Source organism: Capricornis sumatraensis, chromosome 13, assembly GCF_032405125.1.
Source record: "Capricornis sumatraensis isolate serow.1 chromosome 13, serow.2, whole genome shotgun sequence".
NCBI classification, from domain to species: domain Eukaryota; kingdom Metazoa; phylum Chordata; class Mammalia; order Artiodactyla; family Bovidae; genus Capricornis; species Capricornis sumatraensis.
Genome location: NC_091081.1, coordinates 28556723 through 28583011, shown reverse-complemented (window position 1 = coordinate 28583011; position 26289 = coordinate 28556723). Strand labels below are relative to the sequence as shown.

Genomic DNA, 26289 nt, shown 5'->3' with positions numbered 1-26289 from the left:
GAACAAAGACTCTAGCTGCGTGGGTGTAAGTACAGAGATACATGTCCATTAAGCACCCAGGAGAACTCAGCACTGTCCCTTCTCCACACATACCCCAGTCTCATGACCATTGAGCACCCTTTTGAACTCTGTTTCCTCTCTAGCACCAGGGGTTCTCTGACAGGGAGAAACATGGGCTTTGCAAGCATAAAGGGTAGAGTAAGGGCTCATGGGTATTGGAACAGAGTTTTCTCTTGGTCGTGTATGGATTAATATCTTCTTGTGAAATCCTCCTTGGTATCTAAATTGAGTTTCAGACCTTCACGCTTTTTATAAAACAGGTCATGAAATTCCTGGCCGTATTTAGAGACTCCAAAACATAAGAAGTCACTTCAGACACTGAGCACTTTGCAATTTAGCAGAACCTGGTAAAAAAGAGTTGTATTTTATCAATTGAGATATGAGCCAGGAAGAAGAGACATTTGTCTCCAAAAAGATGCCTCTACCCCACTTGGGAACCTCAAAAAAAGAAACCTTTCTTCTTCCTCAGTAGAGAGTAGCTAAAGGACAGGACCCAGCCCAAGGCCCTTATATAAGAATTTAGGAGCCTGAAGTATAAACTAATAGTGAAGAATGACTCTCAAACTGCTTATTCTAGCTTCAGAAACTTCTGGAAAATCTTGAAATTCATATGATCCAGGAGGTATTAAGGAAAGTTAACAGAGAGATAACACTGGTTGTATCAGAAAAGTCCAAGGAGCAGCATACTCTCCCTACAGGTAAAGTATGTTTATTACTTTAGAAAATAACATTTTAATTATTTTTCCTAATTATAAAAGCAATCCATGTATCTATCCATATTCATGGAAAAACAAAAACACTGCAATGCCCAGAAAATAGTATCTAAAAGTTATTTATTTACATTATTTTTGGCTTCCCTGGGTTTTCATTGCTGCGGGAGTTCTAGTGGTCTCGGCTTGTAGGCTCCAGAGTGAGAGCTCATTGGTTGTGGCTGACAGGCTCAGTGGCTCCACAGTGTGTGGGATCTTCTTGGATGAGGCATCAAACCCTTGTCTCCTGCACTGGCAGGCAGATTCTTCACCCCTGGGCCACCAGGGGAGTTCAAATAAGTACTTTTAAAAAATTTTTATTGAGGTATAGTTGATTTACAATGTTGTGTCTGTATCTGGTGATTCAGTTACGTATATTCTTTATCAGATTGTTTTCCACTGTAGTTTGTTACTAAATATTGAATATAGTTACCTGTGCTCAGAAAGGAGTACTTTTCATGTTTTAAAGAATATCACTTAGCAGGCTTTTAAATAGAGAACATCTGTAAACTTCAGTCTCTTCTGATCAACTCCTAACTGAAATAAAGAATAAAGTTGAAATGGAGGAAATACATGAAGCTTTTTCTTATATATATATATATCTGTCTTAGAAATACACATACTTGGGGTGGGAAGGCAATCAAAATTGTTACCTTTCATCTGAGGTCCAAAGTCAGGAGGACTTCTTGGGCAAGTGACCCGTGCACTCTCACAGGACTCCCACAGGGGCACATGGGGTTTAACGCTCTATTGGTGCCATCTTGACAAGCTTTATTTCAACCTAGAGTTTGTATTCTGTCAGTGGTGTCCAGTGAACCAATGGAATAGGCACCAAAGGCTTGGTGCCTGGGCTCACAGTCCCACCTCCTGCTGCCTCCCCACCTTGCCAGGAGGAGTTCTCTGGCCAATCCTCTGCTCTCTGCCACCCCAGGCATCACTAACCTCCCCCTCACCATCCCCATCCAGCAGTTGCTGCCACTCCCCACACCAGTGGGGGCCTGAGCATGTGAGGGCATGTGTGGGGCATGTGTGCCTGGCAGCATCTCAGGGACTCCATACTGACAGCACTGTGGTGTGTTTGATGAGCGACTTAGTGAAAGTGAGCTTGCCTGCCCATCCCTGTGTACCTAGAATATCCCAGGGCAGAGGATGCAGTACCCTTGGGGTTGCCCATCCATGGGGGATAGGAGCAATGGGCCAGTGGGAAGAAGAGATACCTGGCTTAACTTCTTTGCCCCTCGCTAGGGCATGAAGCCTCGGTCCAGTAGCTGGTAGACCATGTGTATTCATGCCCTGATCACGGGGCAGGGCCCCTGATGGCTTTGAAGGTTGCACTTGCCCTGCCAGCATCCCCAAGCCCGAGAGTTCAACATTAAAACAAAAACACCATGACAGGCCAAGAGAGAGACCGCAGAAGAAAGAAAAATACTTTATATTTTAGTACCTTAATGGTGCTAAACACCTTTTTCCTGTGTTTGGAACAAGCCTGAATTTTTATTTTTCATGGGGCACCATAGATTGTGTGACTGGTCCTCTCTGAACTACAGTGCCTGTTCCTAACTCCTACTAATTCTGTAGGAAAATCCCTGGTCTTTGAGCTAAGGAGAATTGTCTGACTGACAAAATTAATTACGGTTTCCTTTTGAGACAAGGTCCACAGACATTGTAATGTTAATTAATAACCTCTGTCCTCACTAAGACACTGTGGTTTCATCAGTGCTTCAAGTAACTGGATTCTGCAAGCAGGACTTTGAGGAACTGTGCAGCAAGAGGGGAAGCCCCACTAACTGAGTATCTCTGAGAGCCAGAGAGCCCAGTGTGATTGAACTCCAGTTACAGAGCGTTTAACAAGACACAAAGCCTCTGCTGTTTATGCTGTGTTTGCTGCATCTAGGCAGCTTCCTTCTGAGTTCTTGGAGAAAATCCACAAGCATACAGCAGGTGCAGCCATCTGCATGATTTAGGGCCGTGGTTCTTATGAGGTGGCCAGGTGGGGGCCTGGGGGAGGAAGTGTCTTTGCTTTGTGGCTGTGCTGTGTGTTGCCTTATGCAGGGCGCTCATCAGCTGTGCTTCAAAAGGGCCTTCAGTAAGGAGCTGGGGGGAGTCAGGCAAAGGGGAGGGGTAGAGTTATCTTTAATGGTGGTAAGGTTGATATTACCAAACTCTGGCTAGAATATACTGGCCAATTCTAAAGTTTTGTTCAGATTCTGTACTCATAAGATTTTAAAAATAAACAGCAGTAGTGAGAGTGTTTTGTTATTGCTGGCTTGGGGTTTGTTCAGCTTGCTTTGGTGTGAAGGCCTGAGTCTCCTCCTCTGCTGAATGTCCCCCAGTACAAGTGAGGGAGTCCCCACTGTGTACCAGGGGTGCTTTTATATTCTTCGACGTCATCTTCCTGAGACCTCTGTGGACTGGGTCTCTCAGAAGAGGAGGATGGTAAAACCTTGGAAATCTCACTCACCTATTGCTCATCTCAGCAGTAGGAAGCAGCCATAGTAAGCTGGGGCTTCCAACAGGGCCTGCTTCTTCATGCAGTGATCACGCTTTGCAGTCAAGGTTAGCTTGGGGCTAGGGGTTTCTCCAGAGGGAGCTGGAAATGGAGAGTATTGAGAACAGGGGACATCACAGGCTTGAATATTTCTCCTGTTTACTTCCCTCCTCCACACCTTGTCGTGGAACTTAATCTTTTTATGAGCTTCTGAATGAGCTTCCAGTTTGTCTGAGAGCATCTGAAAATGTCACAGCCATACCTAGTTCTTGGTAGTCTGTGTTCCCCCTGAGAGCAATCAAAAGCAGCCCCAGGCATCCTCGCTCAGCCTCAGGGCTTGCTTAACAGAGAGATAGGCTCCACTGATTCAAAGAGGCTCTGCATCCCCCATCGTTGACGTTTTGGCATTGAAGTAACTTTTAATTGACTTTCTCAATTTCTCGAAGCAGTTATAAGACCAGCAGTCTCCAGAGTAGAGACATATAGCCCAGGGATGGGGAAAGAAAATACTAGAATTTCTAAATGGATTAAGTCCATACATAAGAAATCCATGTTACACTCTATAGTAAGGTGTCCTAACGTGACCATGGGGAGGCAGTCCACAAGAGAATAATAAGAAATAATAGAGTTGACAGTTTTAATCCTAGTACATGCTTATCTTCAATCACATTATGAGGTTTTAAAAGATAAACTAATCACATCGAAGAAGTCAGACAAAATTTTTTGTTAAGTCAAAGAAACTATTGGGAGTGTGGACTGAGATTCACTCTCACTGTTGGTGAATCTCACCCTATGTACAGCATGTTTTGCAATATTAGCTAGTGATAGTACTGGATATAGTTATGAATACATAAACAGACATATGTTAAAGGTGAGTCAACAAAAATGTTTTTCTTGAAAGAAGCACAATCAAAACATCTGGGAGAACATGGGTCGAGTCAGCATTTCCCCAGCAGTGTGCCCTAGAGTACTAACTCCTCAACATGTTAATGCAGTAGTTCTCCCAACCACAGACTCAGGGATTACCTGAATCTTTCTTGGTAATACAAGCCAGCAAGGTACTCACTAATTACAGCCTTTGGGTTGCATACGTTTACCTAGTATCACTGATGATTGTTTGCTCCAAACCTGTTTGTGCCAGTTTTACTTGTCATTGTGTTTGAGTAATTTAATTATTATGTAAAGTAATGAAATAGTACAAAAAGAAAGATCTTTTCTATAAAAACTCAATTGAAATAAATTGTGGTACGTCTAGTCAATGGAATATTACTAAGCAGTAAAAAGAAATGAGTTATCAAATCATGAAAAGACATGAAGAAAACTTAAATGCCTATTATTAAGTGAAAGAAGTCAACTTGAAAAGACTACATATTGTGTGATTCCAACCATGTGACATTCAAGAAGAGACAAAATTATGGAGCCAGTACAAAGTCAGTGGTCGATAGCAGTTGAGAGAGGAGAGAAGAAGGAATAAACAGAGCACAGAGGATTCTTAGGGCCATGAAACTATTCTGTATGACACTACAGTAGTGGCTACTTGCTATTATACATCTGTCAAATCCATAGTTTCACAAGAGTGAACCATAATGTACACTGTGGACTTTGGATGACAATGATGTATCAGTGTAGATTCATCAGTTGTAGCAAGTGTACCCATTGGTATGGGATGTTGATAGTTAGGGAGGCTGTGTGTTTTGTGTGAGGATGCAGGGGATTTGTGGGAACTCTGAACGGTCCAGTTATTCTGTGAACCTAAAACTTCTTTAAAAAAACAAAGCATCAGGCATTTGGGTTGTTTCATGGTCTTTAAAATTTATCTCCATAAAAAGAAAGCAAAACACACACACACACAATTGTAGACCACACACTTGTATTATGATTTATGGTACAGAATTCCAGTGAGTGGGTGCATACAAAGAAAAAGCCTAGAGTCTGTGTTAGAAGACTGACAAATATTTGTATATTTGTGAATTTTTAATTTAAGATTTTTTAGATAGTGCATGTCATTTTTAAAGCATTCTCTAGTTTAATAGACTTTTTATGATTGACCAACCAACTCTTACTCTTGATTGCCTTGGACAGGAGGATTTCTACTTGCAGGGGTTAGGGAAGCAGGTAAGGGTTTTATTAGCTTTTTAAAAGTGTTTGGGAAACTGAGAGTAAATAATGTTAGAAAGGTCCCCTTACTCCAGACCTTCTCAGAGCCTTTGCTGTCCTACTGTGTATTGTGAATCTTCAGAGAGAGCATGAAATGTTCTTTGAATTTATATGACCACAGAACCTTGGGAATATCTTTCATCAACTCAAAGAACTAGTGTTCTGGGCAGCAGTTTGAGACGCAAAGGAGTACAGAATTCACACATATGCTTGAAGCAATAAGGCTTTCAACCTACCCACTCACCACCACCACCACCCTGCTGGTCAAGAAGACAACCGTCATTGTTGGCACTTGTGTGCCTTCAGTTATGCGTTGGCTTAGGAGCCAGGGGCTGCTCAGGCACAGTGAGTCTGTGGTGGTGTTAGAGAAGTGCTGTACTGTGTGCTTAGTCATGCCTGACTCTTTGCGACCCCTTGGACTGTAGCCCATCAGGCTTCTCTGTGCAAGGGATTCTCCAGGCAAGAATACTGGAGTGGGTTGCCATTTCCTTCTCCAGGGATTAGAGAAGCGAAGTGCTGCCAAATCAAGGTGCCCTTCCTAGAGGAAGGGGGCCGGATGGGGGTGGGGCAGGTGGGGTGCTCAGAGAAGAGAGGGGAAGTGGTTTTGCCATCAGGAAGTCAAAGTTTCCTTCAGTCAGATGACCTGAGAACAGAGTGAAAGGGAAGAAAAAGCCCTAACTGAACCCCCAGTATGCTATCTCCCTCCCACGTCCACCTTTCTTCTTAGAGAAGCCATACCACACACACACCAAAAATGAAACACATTTGGAGACCACGGACACCACCTGGCCAGGAAGTGCTTCTCTTGGATGAATTCTACTCACCCTGACTTCCCCTGACTCCTGCACACAGATGCAGATGCATGCCGGAACCTGAACTCAGCAGGAAGAAGCGTGCTGGAAAGATTTCTCAAACCTTTAATAAATAGAATGTTTCCCCCTCAGCTATAGAGTTCAGTTCAGTCGCTCAGTCGTGTCCAACTCTTTGCGACCCCATGAGTTGCAGCACACCAGGCCTCCCTGTTCATCACCAACTCCCAGAGTTTGCCCAAACTCATGTTCATGGAGGCAGTGATGCAATCCAAACATCTCATCCTCTGTCGTCCCCTTCTCCTCCTGCCCCCAATCCCTCCCAGCATCACGATCTTTTCCAATAAGTTAACTCTTTGCATGAGGTGGCCAAAGTACTGGAGTTTCAGCTTCAGGATCAGTCCTTCCAATGAACACCCAGGACTGATCTCCTTTAGGATGGACTGGTTGGATCTCCTTGCAGTCCAAGGGACTCTCAAGAGTCCTCTCCAACACCACAGTTCAAAAGCATCAATTCTTCAGCGCTCAGCTTTCTTCACAGTCCAACTCTCACATCCATACATGACCACAGGAAAAACCATAGCCTTGACTAGACAGACCTTAGTCAGCAAAGTAATGTCTCTGCTTTTGAATGTGCTATCTAGGTTGGTCATACTTTCCTTCCAAGGAGTAAGCATCTTTTAATCTCATGGCTGCAATCACCATCTGCAGTGATTTTGGAGCCCCACAAAATAAAGTCTGACACTGTTTCCACTGTTTTCCTATCTATTTCCCATGAAGCGATGGGACCAGATGCCATGATCTTCGTTTTCTGAATGTTGAGCTTTAACCCAACTTTTTCACTCCTCTTTCACTTTCATAAAGAGGCTTTTTAGTTCCTCCTCACTTTCTGCCATAAGGGTGGTGTCATCTGCATATCTGAGGTTATTGATATTTCTCCCAGCAATCTTGATTCCAGCTTGTCCTTCTTCCAGCCCAGCGTTTCTCATGATGTACTCTGCAGAGAAGTTAAATAAGCAGGGTGACAACATACAGCCTTGACATACTCCTTTTCCTATTTAGAACCAGTCTGTTCCATGTCCAGTTCTAACTGTTGCTTCCTGACCTGCATATAGGTTTCTCAAGAGGCAGGTCAGGTGGTCTGGTATTCCCATCTCTTTCAGAATTTTCCACAGTTTATTGTGATCCACACACTCAAAGGCTTTGGCATAGTCAGTAGAACAGAAATAGATGTTTTTCTGGAAATCTCCTGCTTTTTCAATGATGCAGTGGATGTTGGCAATTTGATCTCTGGTTCCTCTGCCTTTCCTAAAACCAGCTTGAACATCTGGAAGTTCATGGTTCACGTATTGCTGAAGCCTGGCTTAGAGAATTTTGAGCATTACTTTTCTAGCGTGTGAGATGAGTGCAATTTTGTGGTAGTTTGAGCATTCTTTGGCATTGCCTTTCTTTGGGATTGGAATGAAAACTGACCTTTTCCAGTCCTGTGGCCACTGCTGAGTTTTCCAAATTTGCTGGCATATTGAGTGCAGCACTTTCACAGCATCCTCTTTTGGGATTGAAATAGCTCAACTGGAATTCCATCACCTCCACTAGCTTTGTTCGTAGTGATGCTTCCTAAGGCCCACTTGACTTCACATTCCAGGATGTCTGGCTCTAGGTGAGTGATCACACCATCGTGATTATCTGGGTCATGAAGATCGTTTTTGTACAGTTCTTCTGTGTATTCTTGCCACCTCTTCTTAATATCTTCTGCTTCTGTTAGGTCCATACCATTTATGGCCTTTATCGAGCCCATTTCGCATGAAATGCTCCCGTGGTATCTCTAATTTTCTTGAAGAGATCTCTAGTCTTTCCCATTCTGGTGTTTTCCTCTATTCTTTGCATTGATTGCTGAGGAAGGCTTTCTTATCTCTCCTTGCTATTCTTTGGAACTCTAAATTCAAATGGGAATATCTTTCCTTTTCTCCTTTGTTTTTCACTTCTCTTCTTTTCACAGCTATTTGTAAGACCTCCTCAGACAGCCATTTTGCTTTTTGCATTTCTTTTCCATGGGGATGGTCTTGATCCCTGTCTCCTGTACAGTGTCACGAACCTCCATCCATAGTTTATCAGCCACTCTATCAGATCTAGTCCCTTAAATCTATTACTCACTTCCACTGTATAATCATAAGGGATTTGATTTAGGTCATACCCGAATGGTCTAGTGGTTTTCCCTACTGTCTTCAATTGAAGTCTGAATTTGGCAATAAGGAGTTCATGATCTGAGCCACAGTCAGCTCCCGGTCTTGTTTTTGCTGACCGTATAGAGCTTCTCCATCTTCGGCTGGAAAGAATGTGATCAATCTGATTTCAGTGTTGACCTTCTGGTGATGTCCATGTGTAGAGTCTTCTCTTGTGTTGTTGGAAGAGGGTGTTTGCTATGACCAGTGCGTTCTCTTGGCAAAACTCTATTAGCTTTTGTCCTGCTTCATTTTGTACTCCTAGGCCAAATTTTCCTGTTAATCCAGGTGTTTCCTGACTTCCTACTTTTGCATTCCAGTCCCCTATAATGAAAAGGACATCTTTTTTGGGTGTTAGTTCTAAAAGGTCTTGTAGGTCTTCATAGAACCATTCAACTTCAGCTTCTTTAGCGTTACTGGTTGGGGCATAGGCTTGGATTACCGTGATATGAATGGTTTGCCCTGGAAACAAATGGAGATCATTCTGTCATTTTTGAGATTACATCCAAGTACTGCATTTCGGAGTCTTTTGTTGACCATGATGGCTACTCCATTTCTTCTCAGGGATTCCTGCCCGCAGTAGTAGATATAATGGTCATCTGAGTTAAATTCACCCATTCCAGTCCATTTTAGTTCGCTGATTCCTAGAATGTTGACATTCACTCTTGCCATATCTTGTTTGACCACTTCCAATTTGCCTTGATTCATGGACCTAACATTCCAGGTTCCTAAAGCCTTTGACTGTGTGGATCACAATAAACTGTGGAAAATTCTAAAAGAGATGGGAATACCAGACCACCTAACCTGCCTCCTGAGAAATCTGTATGCAGGTCAGGAAGCAACAGTTAGAACTGGACATGGAACAACAGACTGATTCCAAATAGAAAAAAGAGTATGTCAAGGCTGTATGTTGTCACCCTCCTTATTTGACTTCTATGCAGAGTACATCATGAGAAACGCTGGACTGGAAGAAACACAAGCTGAAATCAAGATTGCTGGGAGAAATATCAATAACCTCAGATATGCAGATGACACTGCCCTTATGGCAGAAAGTAAAGAGGAGCTAAAAAGCCTTTCCATGAAAGTGAAAGAGGAGAGCGAAAAAGTTGGGTTAAAGCTCAACATTCAGAAAACGAAGATCATGGCATCTGGTCCCATCGCTTCATGGGAAATAGATGGGGAAACAGTGGAAACAGCGTCAGACTTTATTTTGTGGGGCTCCAAAATCACTGCAGATGGTGATTGCAGCCATGAGATTAAAAGACGCTTACTCCTTGGAAGAAAAGTTATGACCAACCTAGATAGTATATTCAAAAGCAGAGACATTACTTTGCTGACTAAGTTCCGTCTAGTCAAGGCTATGGTTTTTCCTGTGGTCATGTATGGATGTGAGAGTTGGACTGTGAGGAAAGCTGAGCACCGAAGAATTGATGCTTTTGAACTGTGGTGTTGGAGAAGACTCTTGAGAGTCCCTTGGACTGCAAGGAGATCCAACCAGTCCATTCTGAAGGAGATCAACCCTGGGATTTCTTTGGAAGGACTGATGCTAAAGCTGAAGCTCCAGTACTTTGGCCACCTCATGCAAAGAGTTGACTCATTGGAAAAGATCGTGATGCTGGGAGGGATTGGGGGCAGGAGGAGAAGGGGATGACCGAGGATGAGATGGCTGGATGGCATCACGGACTCGATGGACGTGAGTCTGAGTGAACTCCGGGAGCTGGTGATGAACAGGGAGGCCTGGCGTGCTGCGATTCATGGGGTTGCAAAGAGTCGGACACGACTGAGCAACTGAACTGAACTGAACTGAACTGATGCTTATTGCTCTTTACAGCATCATATCTTGCTTCCATCACCAGTCATATCCACAACTGGGTATTGTTTTTGCTTAGGCTCCATCCCTTCATTCTTTCTGGTGTTATTTCTCCACTTATCTCCAGTAGCATACTGGGCACTTACTGACCTGGGGAGTTCCTTTTTCAGTATCCTATCATTTTGCCTTTTCATACTGTTCATGGGGTTCTCAAGGCAAGAATACTGAAGTGGTTTGCCATTCCCTTCTCCAGTGGACCACATTCTGTCAGACCTCTCCACCATGACCCATCCGTTTTGGGTGGCCCCACAGGGCATGCCTTAGTTTCATTGAGTTAGACAAGGCTGTGGTCTGTGTGATCAGATTAGCTAGTTTTCTGTGATTATGTTTTCAGTGTGTCTGCCCTCTGATGCTCTCTCACAACACCTTCCATCTTACTTGGGTTTCTCTTACCTGGGACGTGGGGTATCTCTTCACAGCTATTCCAGCAAAGCGCAGCCACTGCTCCTTATCTTGGACAAGTCGCCCCTCCTGACCTTGAACGTGCAGTAGCTCCCCTCGGCCCTCCTACGCCTGCACAGCTGCCAGTCCTTGGACATGGGGTTGCTCCCTCAGCTAAGCCCATAGCTAAACCCCAAACCAGCTTTGTAGGAATTTGGCAGGGGAAGGTCTCCAAACTAGAAGTGTGTAGCCACTCACCAGGCTTATCTGTGAGCCAGTGACCTGCCAGGAGAGTACTGGAAGAAAAACCCTATACACACTTCCTTATCTGAGAATTTCTGAAGCATACATGAGCTCTGCCCTATCAAAGTTTAGATTTGTGAAAGTCTTAAACTTCTTAGAAGCATGAACTTCTAGTCACAACATTAATTCTTTTGGATTTCCTACTTCAACTATATTAGGAGAGTGGCAATATGTCTTATTTACTTTCATTATCCTAAAGAAAACAAAATCAGATTTATTTGTTTATGATGGAAAGTAGCCAATTGTAGAAGAAATGTGGAATCCCATTTTGAAAACCAGGACCCCCAATAAATAACAGTAACTGTAAGGTCCAGAGGCTCCTGCTCTGTCATATCACATTTCTGGGAGGGTTTTGCTGGATGCTTTCTCTTGTGTGTACTGAGTCTCCTGTCAGAGAAATGGAAGTATGAGTAGGAAATCCCATCTAAAATTAGAAATAGCCGGAGGCAGGGAGAGGCCCTGTGGGTGCACTTGCTGAGGGCCAGTCCCACCCCCAACAGAAAAGGGAGCGGAGGAACGGGGCTTGGCTCCTACCTCTGACGCCATAGGTCTCTCTTAGTCTCAAGACTCCCCTGGAGTGAGAAGAGAAGAGAATAGGTGAGGGAAGTTAAGAGGTACAAGCTTCCAGTTGCAAAAATAAATGAGTCACAGGGATGAAATATACAGCATAGGGAATATAGTTCATAATATTGTAATAAGTGTGTATGGTGATAGTAACTAGACTTATGGTGGTGATCATTTTATGATCTATAGAAATATTGAATCCCTATTTGAACCTGGAACTAACACAATGTTGTAGGTTAATTATACCTTAATTTTTTAAAAAAATGACTCTCCTGGCACCATGCACAAGGAAATAGGCCCCATTCATAATTACTGTGCATAGGTACCTTTGCTCTCCCACATGGAAGTTAGAGTGTTGACATACTTCACTGTTGCAGCACTGTCATATATTTAACTTGATTTTATTTTTTTTAACAGATAAGGCATTCACTTGGTTCAAAGCTCAAAATGACACAAAACATATATTTAGAAGGTTCATTGCCACCGCTACATAATCATCTTTTTCAGTTTTTAATGTATCCTTTCAGTGCTTTTTATACATATACTAATTCATCCTTTTATTCAATATCGATTTCCTGCTACTGCTAAGTCACTTCAGTCGTGTCTGACTCTGTGCGACCCCATAGACGGCAGCCCACCAGGCTCCCTTGTCCCTGGGATTTTCCAGGCAAGAACACTGGAGTGGGTTGCCATTTCCTTCTCCAACCTATTTCCTAAGCACCTGCTATTTTCTAGGCTATATATTTTAAGCACTGTTTTGGGCATATAGTAGTCCCCCCTTTTCTGTGGAGAACATGTTCGAACACCCCTAGAGGATGCCTGAAACTGGGGATGGTACCAAACCTTAGACATACACACACGTATGTATACTCAGTTGCTTCAGTCATGCCCGACTCTCTGTGACCTCATGGACTGTAGCCCACCAGGCTCCTCTGTCCATAGCATTCTCCAGGCAAGAATATAGGAGTGGGTTGCCATTGCCTGCTCCAATACATTGTATACTATAGTAAACATAGTATACTATAGTAAACATAGTGTATATTTTTTATATACATACATACCTATGATAAAGTTCAATTTATAAGTTAAACACAGTAAGAAATTAACAATAAAGTGAAGTGAAAGTTAGTCATATCCAGCTCTTTGCAACCGCATGGACTGTAGCCTGCCAGGTTCCTCTATCCATGAAATTCTCCAGGCCAGAATACTGGAGTGGGTTGCCATTCCCTCCTCCAGGGGATCTTCCCAACCCAGGGATTGAACCCAGGTCTCCCACATTGCAGGCGGATTCTTTACCATCTGAGCCCATGGTTGCCATTGCCTGCTCCAATATATATACATATTTGTACTACAGTAAATATAGGGTCTTTACTATATATATGTATATATATATAGTATCCTATGTTTTTTTCTATACATACATACCTGTGATAAAGTTTAATTTGTAAGTTTCGCACAATAAGAAATTAAGGTCTCCTGCATTGTAGGCAGACACTTTGCCGTCTGAGCCACCAGGGAAGTCGTAATAATAAAATTGAAAAATTACAATATATTGTAATAAAAGTTATATGAATGTAGTCACTCCCCAAATAGTGTACCGTTCTCACCCTTCTTTGTGTAATGATATGAAATGATGAAATGCCTATGTGACGAGAGAAAGTGACGTCGGCACTGTGATTTAGCACTCTTCAGGCTTCCATTGAGCTTCGATGATAGGTCAGAAGGGGGATCATCTGCTTTGGGTGATCCTGGATCATACAGCCATTGTGATGTCCATGCTTTGATGCCAGGAGAAGACTGTGTTAGTGGTTGGGGATCCCAGGTGGAGCAGAACATAGCTAAATGGCACAAGATTTCACTGTGATACTCAAAACAGTGCTCAATTTAAAATGTATGAGTTGTTTATTTCTGCAGTTTTCCATCTAGTATTTGCAGACTGCAGTTGACCACAGGCAACTAAAACTGCAGAAAGCAAAACCATGAGTAAGGGAGGACTGTTGTACATCCTAACTAAATAAAGTTCATGGAGCAAAAATCCTTATTCTCATGGAATTTATCATCTTGTAGGGGATAGACAGACAATAATCAAGGCACATAAGAAATAAGAAAATAGTGGAGTGAGGAGGATGGTGGTGTGGTGGTTTGAAGGGACACATTGTCATTTTAAATACGGAGGTCAGGATAGACTTTACTGAGAAAGTGACATTTTGAGCCAAATTGAAGAAGGTGAAGGAGTTAGCTGTGCAGGTATCTGGAGGAAGAGCATTGCAGACAGAAAGACAACCCATACAAAGCCCTGAAGCAGAGCATACCTGTCATGTTTATGGAACAGCAAAGACCCAAGTGTAGCTGCAGTGGAGAGAGTGAAGGAGACCAGTAGGGGATGTCAGAGAGGAAAGATGAAAGGGCAATATCATGTAGGCTCTCGTGAGGACTTCAGTGTTTACTCTGAATGTGATGGGGAGCCTGTCCCAGAATTTGAGTGGCATGATATGACTTATTTTTGAATAGAATTTCTCTGGCTGCTGTGTTGGAAAGAAAAGGCTGAAGAAGGGAGAGGTTGGTTTTGAGGCTATTGCATTATGAATCCAAGCAAGAGAAGATGGCGAATCAAACAAAGTTAGGAGCAGTGGAAGTATTAAGTGGTAAGATTCTGGGCATACTTTTGAAGTCATTGATGGATTGGGTATAGGGTTTGGAGAAAAGGGAAGAGTCCATGATGACTCCAAGATTTTTGACCTGAGCATTTGGGAAAACTGAATTGCCATCTGCTGAGATGGCAAATTAGGGAGGGAAGATCAGAAGCTTAATTATGCACAAGTGAAGTTTGAAATGCCTTTCAGCCATGCAAGAAGAGATGCCAAGTGGGCATTTGATCTAAATTTGAGAGTTGTCAGCATATAGATAGCCATGATACTAGATGAAATAGTCAAGGGGATGAGTATAGATAGAAAAAAAATAAAGGCAAACCAAGGGCCGAGTCCTAGGACACTCTGATGAACTGGGTGGGGCTGGCGGGTAGAAGGAGAACCAGAAAAAGGAGCCTACAAGAAGCAGTGAGGTAGAGGAAAACTAGGACAGAGTGGTCCCCCAACGTTTGGTGGTGGAAGTTTCTCAAGCAAGAGGAAGTGGAAAATTGTGTGAAATGTTACTGGAAGTCAAGTAAAAACACTGGTTTTAGCCATGTTGAGGTCACTGGTATTTATGACAGAATCACTTTCAGTGGAATGGTGAAGGTAACAGCTGGGTGAGCGGGTCTAAGAAGGATTTTGAAAGAAGTCACAGACAGTAAGTGTAGACATCTCTTTTTGAGAGTTTTGCTGAAAAAGGAGCAAAGGAATGAAGCAAAGGCTGATATGGGAAATGGGGTCAAGTGGAAGATTTTTATGAGGTTGAAGAAATAGTGTGTGCTGTTGTGAAGGATCCAGGGAAACAGGAGAAATGATGATATCAGAGAAAGCCAAATTTTTGGAGCAATGACCTTGAATAGGCTTGAGGGGATGGCCTCTCCCTTTATGGTATTTACTGTATCTTTCTTATGAAAGATAGGATTTTATATCCACTGTTCTACACCTTGCATTTTCCACTTAACAATCTATGAATATTCTTTTCACATTAGTACATGGAGAAATTCCTCTCTGTTTTTACAGTTGCATACTATCCTATTGGAAGGATATACCATGGTTTGTGTGTAGTTTCTAAGTTTTTGATGTCCTAAACAATGCTACTCAATAATTGTGTATATGCCTTATCACATCCTTCCTTCATGGCTCAGCTGGTAAAGAATCCACCTGCAATGCGGAAGACCTGGGTTTGATTCCTGGGTTGGAAAGATTCCCCTGGAGAAGGGAAAGGCTACCCACTCCAGTATTCTGGCCTGGAGAATTTCATGGACTATATAGTCCATGGGGTTGCAAAGAGTCAGACACAACTGAGCGACTTTCACTTTTTCACTTATCACATGTGTGTCAGCCTTGCTGCTTCAGTACAGGAGCTAAAGTTCATATTCTGCAGCTGTCTACATTTCTAATCTGTGACTCTTTATTCTTTCTTTTGAATTTCCTGACCTTTTAAAATTAACTCTGTATTCAACTTACTTGAATTTGTAACACTTAAATAGATAAATATAATAGCTCTTCATTTATTTCTGATAATTGTGTTAGTTCAAAATAATTGTTCAGTTACATGTAGGGAATTTATGAAAACAGATGTCATATAAGGTCAACAATTATGGTAACAAAATATTGTCCACTGGGCTTCAGAGGTGTTTTCCAAATCTTTTCTTAGGAATCTTGTTAGAGATCATCCGTATTCCCATGTTCTGAAGGATCCTGTATCCTCAACCACCACCTCCCCTCCCTCACCTGTTAGTTTTTGTGTATTTGGAAATGACACCTTGTGTTGTGTCTTGGACAGTCGCCAACTTGTAACTATTAATAGTTGCTCAATGTTTCCTGATACTATTATTGGTGTTTCTTTCCCTAGACCTTTGGAAACACCAAGTCATGGAAGAAAACTTTTCAATTATCAGACCGCAAATAGTTGAAAATTTTGTACAGAGACTATTGGAGAATTACCAGGATGGTGGATTAGAGGTATGAGCTGAAAATTAGTCATTATAGAGTGTCGTTTGCTTTTTTTTTAAACAAACCCAAATGAGAAAGACTTTCTTTTCAATATATCTCATAATGCTTCCCTTACTCCCCTAAAGTGAAGATATGAGAACTGAGCCTGAACTCAAAGTAGAAATCACATGTTACCATTTTAATTTTGGAAAAAGACTGATTTTTAACTAAGATGGGAGAGTAATATGCATGTTGGCTAATTTCAGATTTGGCCAATTTTTAACATAACCTTGGAGCTTATTTATGGATGAGTTATTTTTAGCAACATTTCCTGTTGTTGATTTTTTTAGTATAAAAAATTTAAGAAAAAAACAAAATAGCCTATGAAAACACTACCTAGAAAATATGTTTAAATGAACAGTATGAAAAAAACAACAGCTCCAAAAGGTAACATTTTCATGCATCCTCCACTCCATCATCTCCAGTTTCCTCTCCCAAAGGAAGCCAGTATCAATAATTTGTATGTATTTATTGGTATTTGAATTCATAACAACTCTGTATAATATATATATAACAATAATATACAGTTAATACATAGAACAGTCATACATATAGTCCTTGGAGTTTTGAACTGTTTACTATTGACAGAAAGTACCTTTCTAATCTAAATCAAAAGAATCTACTGAAAGGGCAGGATAGGAGTATATCTGTAGATATTTGGCCATAACAGAGTTTTTAGGATCTTTAACAAATTACACCAAAGTGCAGTAAGTAGCTATGAATCTAGTTTCCTTTGAAATTCAATCATTTTTAAACCCTGCCTTAGCAAAATGTGCTTAGTTTTTTGAAACATTTTCTCCACATTTATGACCATTATATCTACTACTGTGGGCAGGAATCCCTTAGAAGAAATGGAGTAGCCATTAAGGTAAACAAAAGAGTCTGAAATGCAGTACTTGGATGCAATCTCAAAAATGACAGAATGATCTCTGTTCATTTCCAAGGCAAACCATTCAATATCACAGTAATCCAAGCCTATGCCCCAACCAGTAACGCTAAAGAAGCTGAAGTTCAACGGTTCTATGAAGACCTACAAGACCTTTTAGAACTAACACCCAAAAAAGATGTCCTTTTCATTATAGGGGACTGGAATGCAAAAGTAGGAAGTCAGGAAACACCTGGATTAACAGGAAAATTTGGCCTTGGAATACGGAATAAAGCAGGGCAAAGGCTAATAGAGTTTTGCCAAGAGAACACACTGGTCATAGCAAACACCCTCTTCCAACAACACAAGAGAAGACTCTACACATGGACATCACCAGAAGGTCAATACCGAAATCAGATTGATCATATTCTTTGCAGCCAAAAATGGAGAAGCTCTATACAGTCAGCAAAAACAAGACCGGGAGATGACTGTGGCTCAGATCATGAACTCCTTATTGCCAAATTCAGACTTAAATTGAAGAAAGTAGGGAAAACCACTAGACCATTCGGGTATGACCTAAATCAAATCCCTTATGATTATACAGTGGAAGTGAGTAATAGGTTTAAGGGACTAGATCTGATAGACAGAGTGGCTGATGAACTATGGACAGAGGTTCATGACATTGTACAGGAGACAGGGATCAAGACCATCCCCATGGAAAAGAAATGCAAAAAGCAAAATGGCTGTCTGAGGAGGTCTTACAAATAGCTGTGAAAAGAAGAGAAGTGAAAAACAAAGAAGAAAAGGAAAGATATTCCCATTTGAATTTAGAGTTCCAAAGAATAGCAAGGAGAGATAAGAAAGCCTTCCTCAGCAATCAATGCAAAGAAATAGAGGAAAACATCAGAATGGGAAAGACTAGAGATCTCTTCAAGAAAATCAGAGATACCAAGGGAACATTTCATGCAAAATGGGCTCGATAAAGGCCATAAATGGTTTGGACCTAACAGAAGCAGAAGATATTAAGAAGAGGTGGCAAGAATACACAGAAGAACTGTACAAAAACGATCTTCATGACCCAGATAATCACAATGGTGTGATCACTCACCTAGAGCCAGACATCCTGGAATGCTAAGTCAAGTGAGCCTTAGGAAGCATCACTACAAACAAAGCCAGTGGAGCTATTGGAATTCCAGTTGAGCTATTTCAAATCGTGAAAGATGATGCTGTGAAAGTGCTGCACTCAATATGCCAGCAAATTTGGAAAACTCAGCAGTGGCCACAGGACTGGAAAAGGTCAGTTTTCATTCCAATCCCAAAGAAAGGCAATGCCAAAGAATGCTCAAACTACCACAAAATTGCACTCATCTCACACGCTAGAAAAGTAATGCTCAAAATTCTCTAAGCCAGGCTTCAGCAATACATGAACCATGAACTTCGAGATGTTCAAGCTGATTTTAGGAAAGGCAGAGGAACCAGAGATCAAATTGCCAACATCCACTGCATCATTGAAAAAGCAGGAGATTTCCAGACAAACATCTATTTCTGCTTTATTGACTATGCCAAAGCCTTTGAGTGTGTGGATCACAATAAACTGTGGAAAATTCTGAAAGAGATGGGAATACCAGACCACCTGACCTGCCTCTTGAGAAACCTATATGCAGGTCAGGAAGCAACAGTTAGAACTGGACCTGGAACAACAGACTGGTTCCAAATAGGAAAAGGAGTATGTCAAGGCTGTATGTTGTCACCCTTCTTATTTAACTTCTATGCAGAGTACATCATGAGAAACACTGGGCTGGAAGAAGGACAAGCTGGAATCAAGATTGCTGGGAGAAATATCAATAACCTCAGATATGCAGATGACACCACCCTTATGGCAGAAAGTGAAGAGGAGCTAAAGAGCCTCTTGATGAAAGTGAAAGAGGAGAGTGAAAAAGTTGGGTTAAAGCTCAACATTCAGAAAACGAAGATCATGGCATCTGGTCCCATCATTTCATGGGAATTAGATGGGGAAACAGTGGAAATAGTGTCAGACTTTATTTTGTGGGGCTCCAAAATCACTGCAGATGGTGATTGCAGCCATGAGATTAAAAGATGCTTACTCCTTGGAAGAAAAGTTATGACCAACCTAGATAGCATGTTGAAAAGCAGAGATATTACTTTGCCAACAAAGGTCCGTCTAGTCAAGGCTATGGTTTTTCCTGTGGTCATGTATGGATGTGAGAGTTGGATTGTGAAGAAAGCTGAGCACCGAAGAATTGATGCTTTTGAACTGTGGTGTTGGAGAAGACTCTTGAGAGTCCCTTGGACTGCAAGGAGATCCAACCAGTCCATCCTAAAGGAGATCAGTCCTGGGTGTTCATTGGAAGGACTGATCCTGAAGCTGAAACTCCAGTACTTTGGCCACATCATGCAAAGAGTTGACTCATTGGAAAAGACCCTGATGCTGGGAGGGATTGGCGGCAGGAGGAGAAGAGGACGACCGAGGATGAGATGGCTGGATGGCATCACCGACTCGATGGGCATGAATTTGTGTGAACTCTGGGAGTTGGTGATGAACAGGGAGGCCTGGCGTGCTGCGATTCATGGGGTCGCAAAGAGTTGGACACAACTGAGCGACTGAACTGAACTGAAGCTCTTCAAATATTCTCCATAATTTTATAATCAGCATTTTAGTTCTTACTTGTAAGTAGAGAATTCACAAGGTTGGTTAGAGGCACATGCTTCCTCAGAATTCACATGTGATTTAAATGTATTTGTTTTAAGCTTTCCATTATACCCAGTGTAATACTATGTATTCTGATGAGGGGGTAAAGTGTTTCCTCCTGGGTCATTCTGCAGGTCAGTGGTTCTCAATGAGAGATACAGAGGTGATTAAAGTGGGGTATGTGCAGAAAAATGTTTGAATCAAAAAATTTTATGACTTTCCTTTAAGGTAAGGAAATTCTTACACATGCTTCATCATGGAAAACATTCTATTAAGTGAAATAAGTCAATCACAGAAACGTAAATGCTGTGTGATTCCATTTATGCGAGATATCTAATGTAGTCAGATTCAAAGAGACAGAAAGAATGGTATTTGTCAATGTATAGGGTTTCAGTTTTGCAACATGAAAAGAGTTCTAGAGATTGATCACACAACGGTGTGAATGTATTTAATGCCACTGAACTGTACACTAAAAAATGGCTAAAACGGCAAATTTCATGTATATTTTACCATAATGAAAGCAAAAAAAAAGTTTGTGGCTTAAGATCTACTTGTCCTTTGTCTATATACTTCACCCCAACATTGAAGACAGGATCTTCTAGGAAGAAATATGGGTGTTAATAAACAGGGCAAGCCCACATCAGGCACAGCTGAAACCCAGGCTGCACTGATGAGGCTGGTACCAGCTGACGGTTGTCCAGGATGTTAGGTCTCTCCAAAATCTGTGCCTGGTGGGCCTCGAGACTCTTCTGGATCATCTGTAGTGTCAGGGAGTCCACTCTGTTTCAGTGTCACCCCCCACTGCCCATTCCTGGCAGCTCCTATTTCTGGCAGCTCTTACTGAGCTGAATTTGGACTCCCCACCATCTCCACCATGGATCCTAGTTCTTGTCCTTGGGACACCACAAATCATGGTTCTAACCCATCACAACAAGCCTTTAAATATCTGAGGGCAAGTCAGTCAGAGAAGCTCAGTTGGTGCCGTTGCTAGCACATGTGAATCTTCTGTAAAATTATAAGTGGGATGGGCTCCAGGAGGACACACCCAAACAGGTGTTTCTCTGGGTGGCAGGTAACAAATTGTTACCCCTTCCTCTGGGCAGTGCAGCGTATATCAGGGACACAGACATGGAAATGAAGGAGGCATCATGGTCACCTGGCCTGGGTGCCCCTGTGCAGAGCAGACCACACTAGTGTGCAAGGAAAATCCAAGGCCCACCTTCCTTCCTTTCTTCAGACTACACCAGCCTCCTTTCCTACAATCTGTCTGTAGGAGTGCCCCATCCTCATGGTCAGGCTCCTCTAATTTCATGGCTGTCTGACCAGCCTAGTGTCCTTGTCCTGGGTGCTGTGCTTTGATTAGCGCCCATGAGTGTGCTGGATTTTGTCATAGGTGACTCATTAGGCTAATAGCCACCTGAAGCCCACACAAGGCCTTCAGGCATCCTGATGCTGCCACATTACTAGTCTTGTTATTTTTCAGCCTGGTTCACTCTTTGAACCTCTTGAAATCTTTAAAAATCTGGATTTATCATCTAGCATACTCTGTCACCCTCCTGGGTTCACAGCAGCTTACCCTCAGTATCCTCACTGAAGTTTCTAATAACAAGGTATGACAGATGGGTCCCAAGGCAGTGCTACCCACTCTGGGTCCCCTCCACACTGAACAGTTGCTTTGGGCACAGTCTTGCACTGACCAGAAGCTCATTTGATTGTCCTGTCACTCAGTTCATGTTCTCCATTTGTCCAAAAGGACATCATGAGAAACCTTCTCAGATGCCCTGCCGAAACCCAGATACATTGCATCTGCTGTATTTCCTCAGGGAAAAGATTAATCTGATCTGACTATTCTTGAACCCATGTTAGTATCTCGTGATTTTTGCTTCCTTCTCCAAATTCTAGAACACCAGACTTTCACAATCAGTTTTAGTATATTGGCCAAATTTTATGCCAAACACACTGGCCTGAAGTTAGAGACTGACCTTTTTTTTGGAAATCAGAACTGAAATAGTCTATTTTGTGGATTTCAGAACCATTTTCGTTCATATACTGAAAGTCATTCCCTCATTCAGCAAGTGTTTATGGCTCTCCTTTTTTCTCAAGCAGTTTATTATAGATACAGATGTAAAGAGCACAGTCCTTGCCCTGAAAGAACTCATAGAAAAAGTTAGGTGAACCAGTGATATCCAGAAAAGGTACTTCACATTAGGCACTTTGATAAAGGCACAAATAGGGTGCTGTGTTAGCGTAGAGAAAGGGGAACACAACCTAGCTAGCGGGAGGAGGGATGGGAAGTAGTCCGGGAGGAATTCCTGGAGGAGATATTGTTTGAGGCAAGTTATAAAGCATAAATCAGGATTGGCCAGATGAAAAGGGCAGGGGAGGGAAGGCAACAGTCTAGGAAGGGGGTTCTAGCAGAGTTCAGAGGAGGACGTTGTAAAAGTAAGCAGGGCCAGATGCTGAATGGCCTTGTGTGTAAGCCTTATGAGTTTGGATTTCATCCCACAGTCAGTGGGAAGTCATTGAAGCATTTTGTCAGCAGAGGTAGGTTTTAGAAATATCATCAAAACACTGTGTGTGTGCCTGATGTTAGATGGATTGCTATGAGAAGCACAGTTACAGAAGCAGTTGGTTCCAGTAGGGACTTTGGCCATAACAAGGCCTGGCACCTGCCATCCTTCACCCAGGCTGGGTCTGCAGAAGAATCCATGGGACACTGTGATGCTTTTCCAGCCGATGCCATCCGACACAGTTCAGGTTTAAGTGTTGGTGACACCTGGAGGGCACCAGGCCAACGGTCATCACTCCGGTTCTTATGGAACCCAGGGGCCTGCCTTGGAGGGGAAGTTGGCAGATGAAGGCCCTTGGTGCTGCACTTTGACACTGAGCTCTTAGTGACCAAGGAAGGCAGGATGAGTTGCAGAACAACTTTTGAGAAGCAAATTGCTCTGAGACCTCATAGAAGGACTATGCCAGGAGAAACACGTAGGCTCCAGCCCCATAATAGATGTTTCTCTGGTGGCTCCACTGATGCTCTGGGAGGCCGGGCACCATCTGCAGAAGCAAAGATCATGTGCAGAGAGGGACTGCTGGGAACTGGGGGTGTCCCTGCACCTCTCTGTCACCTGTCAGTCATGGCTGCCTGTCTGCCCCGCTCAGACATGGTCCACATTCCAAGTGCCCACTGAAGATGCCCTGGCTGGGCCCTTACCTCTCTGCCTGCCTGCACACTCACCCTCTGTGTGCCATCCCTTTGAGCTAATCTTTCAGCCCAGGCTCCTAAGGCCTCAGTTGAGCCATTGCAGGGAAGGAAGCAACACAATTTTTCTGGCCTCTGGAGATGCTCCGGGGAGTCCCAGCTATTCTCACTTTTTTTGTATAACACAGACTCACCCAAGGCTTTCTTAACCTGGGCTGGTTCAAATAGCATGCTGGCTAAGAGAGGATGGCAGAGGGCCATGGTGGTTTGAGCCTGCGTTTCTGTTTGTTTGGGAACCTTTATCTGCAGTTGTTATGGAGAGTTAGTTTGAGAAGTGTGCCCTGCTGAAGAGCTGTGGAGGGCCTGTTGGCACACTGGCACTGCCGCCCAGGGCAGAGAGGTGTGAGTCAGTTGCGGCTGACTCCAAGCACTGGGCCCCACCCACCTGGCTGAGGTCACTGGCCAGACCCTGCTGGCCTCCAGTGCAGTCTCATGACTTCTCAAAGCTTCAGGCTTTCATTGTACTCAGTCCGAGAAGTGTTTCCTTTGTGGATGCTAATCCACGTAGCCTTGGCCCTGTCACCATAAAGAAGACAAGGTCCAGGGGATGGAATCTTGGTGTCCTTTGCCTTGGAGGCAGCAGCTGACTTTGGCTGTCCTACTGTTCACTTGCCAGGGGCAGAATGAATTGCCCTCACCCCCTTCAGCTGAGGGACCCCCTTGAGGAGGCCCTGGAGAGTGAGGGAGGGAAGCTGAGCACCACCCCTGACTGCCTGGCTCCAGCTCATAAAATCCTCCAAGACATTCCATTCTGTGTGTCTTGAGTGCATTCCTGCCAAGTTGCTGCAGTTGATAACTTTTACCAAAGTTTGCTATTTTTTAATTAGTATATGTTTTATTAATACATATATTTTATATCTAATTATTTTAATTATATATACATTTTGTGAGTATATTAGAAAATAGAAATATGTATTAGAAAATACACTCATTAGCTTACCCTCATTGATAACCACTATTGTTATTTTGGTGCCTTTCCTTCCAAGCTTTATTTGTAACTTTTTAAGGCAATGGCAACCCACTCCAGTACTCTTGCCTGGAAAATCTCATGGGCGGAGGAACCTGGTAGGCTGCAGTCCATGGGGTCGCGAAGAGTCGGACACGACTGAGTGACTTCACTTTCACTTTTCACTTTCATGCATTGGAGAAGTAAATGGCAACCCACTCCAGTGTTCTTGCCTGGAAAATCCCAGGGATGGGGGAGCCTGGTGGGGTGCTGTCTATGGGGTCGCACAGAGTCGGACACGACTGAAGCGACTTAGCAGTAAACGAAATAAGATTATTCTATATGCCTTTCTGTTATGATGTACTTGACTATATGTTATAAATATGTTTCCTTGTCAATAAACATACATCCACAGCACAGTTATTGGTGGCTGTTTAGTATTTCCCTGTATAGATGAATGAGCACATTCAACCTGTTTTCCATTATTAAGCACTTTAGGTTGTTTCCAATTTTCTTTTCTGTTGGAAGGACCACTATACAGAACATCTGTTAACATATATTTTTGTATATAACTTTTATCATTCTCTAAAGATAAATTCCTAGAAGAGGCATTGATAGGTCAAAGAGCATGAATATTTTAAAATCTTTTCATAGACACTGCTAGTCCACCCTCCAGAATACCTTGCTGATTTCCCCTCCCATCAGCAGTGATGAGGAAACCATTTTCCTCATTCCATCAATACTGGGTTTTATCACTATGTGCCACCTCTGTTAATTTGCCTCAACAACTCAGCTGGCAAAGCCTGTCTCTGCTCTCTCTGGAGGTCAATGGCATGGAGGTTGCACTGATGGGACAGTGTCACCAGGATAATCAAATCAGAGCCAGGGGAACCACCCCAGGCTGGAAGGGAACCTAGTTTCTACAGCAGACTTCCAGGGAGCCTAGAGCTGGCCTGATACTGGAGGTGTCATGGGTAGTCGTTGCATAAAGTGAGCAGGCTGAATCTTGGAGTGGGCCCCAGACACACAAACACACTTACTAGTATGTGTAGAGGGACACATACAGACACATAGAGACCTATATGGATACTCACAGGTGGAAACACACACAGAGAGGTACAGACACACACAGACATGCACTTGTGAATACAGACACACACACAAGCGGACACAGACACACTGGTTGATACAGACGTGCAGAGACACAGGCACTCCCGTGGACATGCAGGTGCTGGTAAGGTGGATCTGCCCGATTGCCCACATATTGGCTCCCATTTCTCTTGGAACCTAAGACTAAGTCTGCCTGGGAGGGGTAGACTTTTCCTCTGTTCCTTAATGGCCATTTCTTCAAAAAGGTGTTGAAAGGGAGGAAACGGGACAGCTGAGAGAGTGAGCACTATGGCCCTCTGACCAAGGCAAGAGGAGGTCCTGTCAGATGCCCCACTTCAGAGGCCCCTCTGGCTCTGCTCCAGCCCCACTGTTCCCCACAGGAGATCCTCACAGCCGAGGGGATGCACCCACCCAGATCCCTGGCTTCCCTTTTGGACCATGCTCCAGACACCTGGGGCCCTGGGATGCCCTGAATCCAGGGCCTGGTCCCCAGATCATCCTTCCCAGAGAGAGAGTGGACCTCACCACCTGTATGCACAGTCTGGCCTGTGGCGTAGACGAGGACAGCTGTGCAAGGGCAGGGACAGCTGGGGTGTCTGCTTACACATATACAACCCTCCCACCAACCAGTCCCACAGTGTGATGTGAGGGCAAAGGTAGGGAGCAACGAGGGTCAAACTGTAAACTATGCATTGGGGCCTATTTCTCCCCCAAGTAACCATATCTCAGCACTGAACTCAGGGTTGTCCAAGAATGATAAAAATCAAACCTGGTCTCCCAAGTCATTTGAAGGTCTGTTTTTCAAAGTGAAAGAATTAAACATTTTCAGTTTAATAGTTAGTTTGATTTATAACCGTTAAATATTTAAGACACTTAGACATCCAGAATGTGAGCCTCCATTTGTACTTTTTTTAAAAAATGAAGAATAATTGCTTTGCAGTACTGTGTTGGTTTCTACCAAACATCAACAGAAATCAGCCATAGGTTTACCTATGTCCCCTCCCACTTGAACATCCCTCCCACCCCCCTCCCCATCCCAACCCTCTAGGGTGTTACTGAGCCCTGGTTTGTGTTTCCTGAGTCATACAACAAATTCCCATTGGTGTTTGCACTTGGTGTAACACGGAAGCGTACATGTGTTACTCTCCATACATCCCACTCTCTCCTTCCC

The 26289-nt window shown here is 43.1% G+C and overlaps 1 protein-coding gene across 1 annotated transcript in view; it reads left to right on the top strand.

The window, feature by feature from the left end:
* LOC138089542 (coiled-coil domain-containing protein 162-like) overlaps positions 1–26289 on the top strand; it is a 78879-nt gene that overhangs the window by 36557 nt on the left and 16033 nt on the right. Inside the window, exons 12-13 of the mRNA XM_068984941.1 lie at positions 638–758; positions 16089–16198. Coding sequence (XP_068841042.1) covers positions 638–758; positions 16089–16198 — 231 coding nt within the window. The remainder of the gene's footprint in view (positions 1–637; positions 759–16088; positions 16199–26289) is intronic.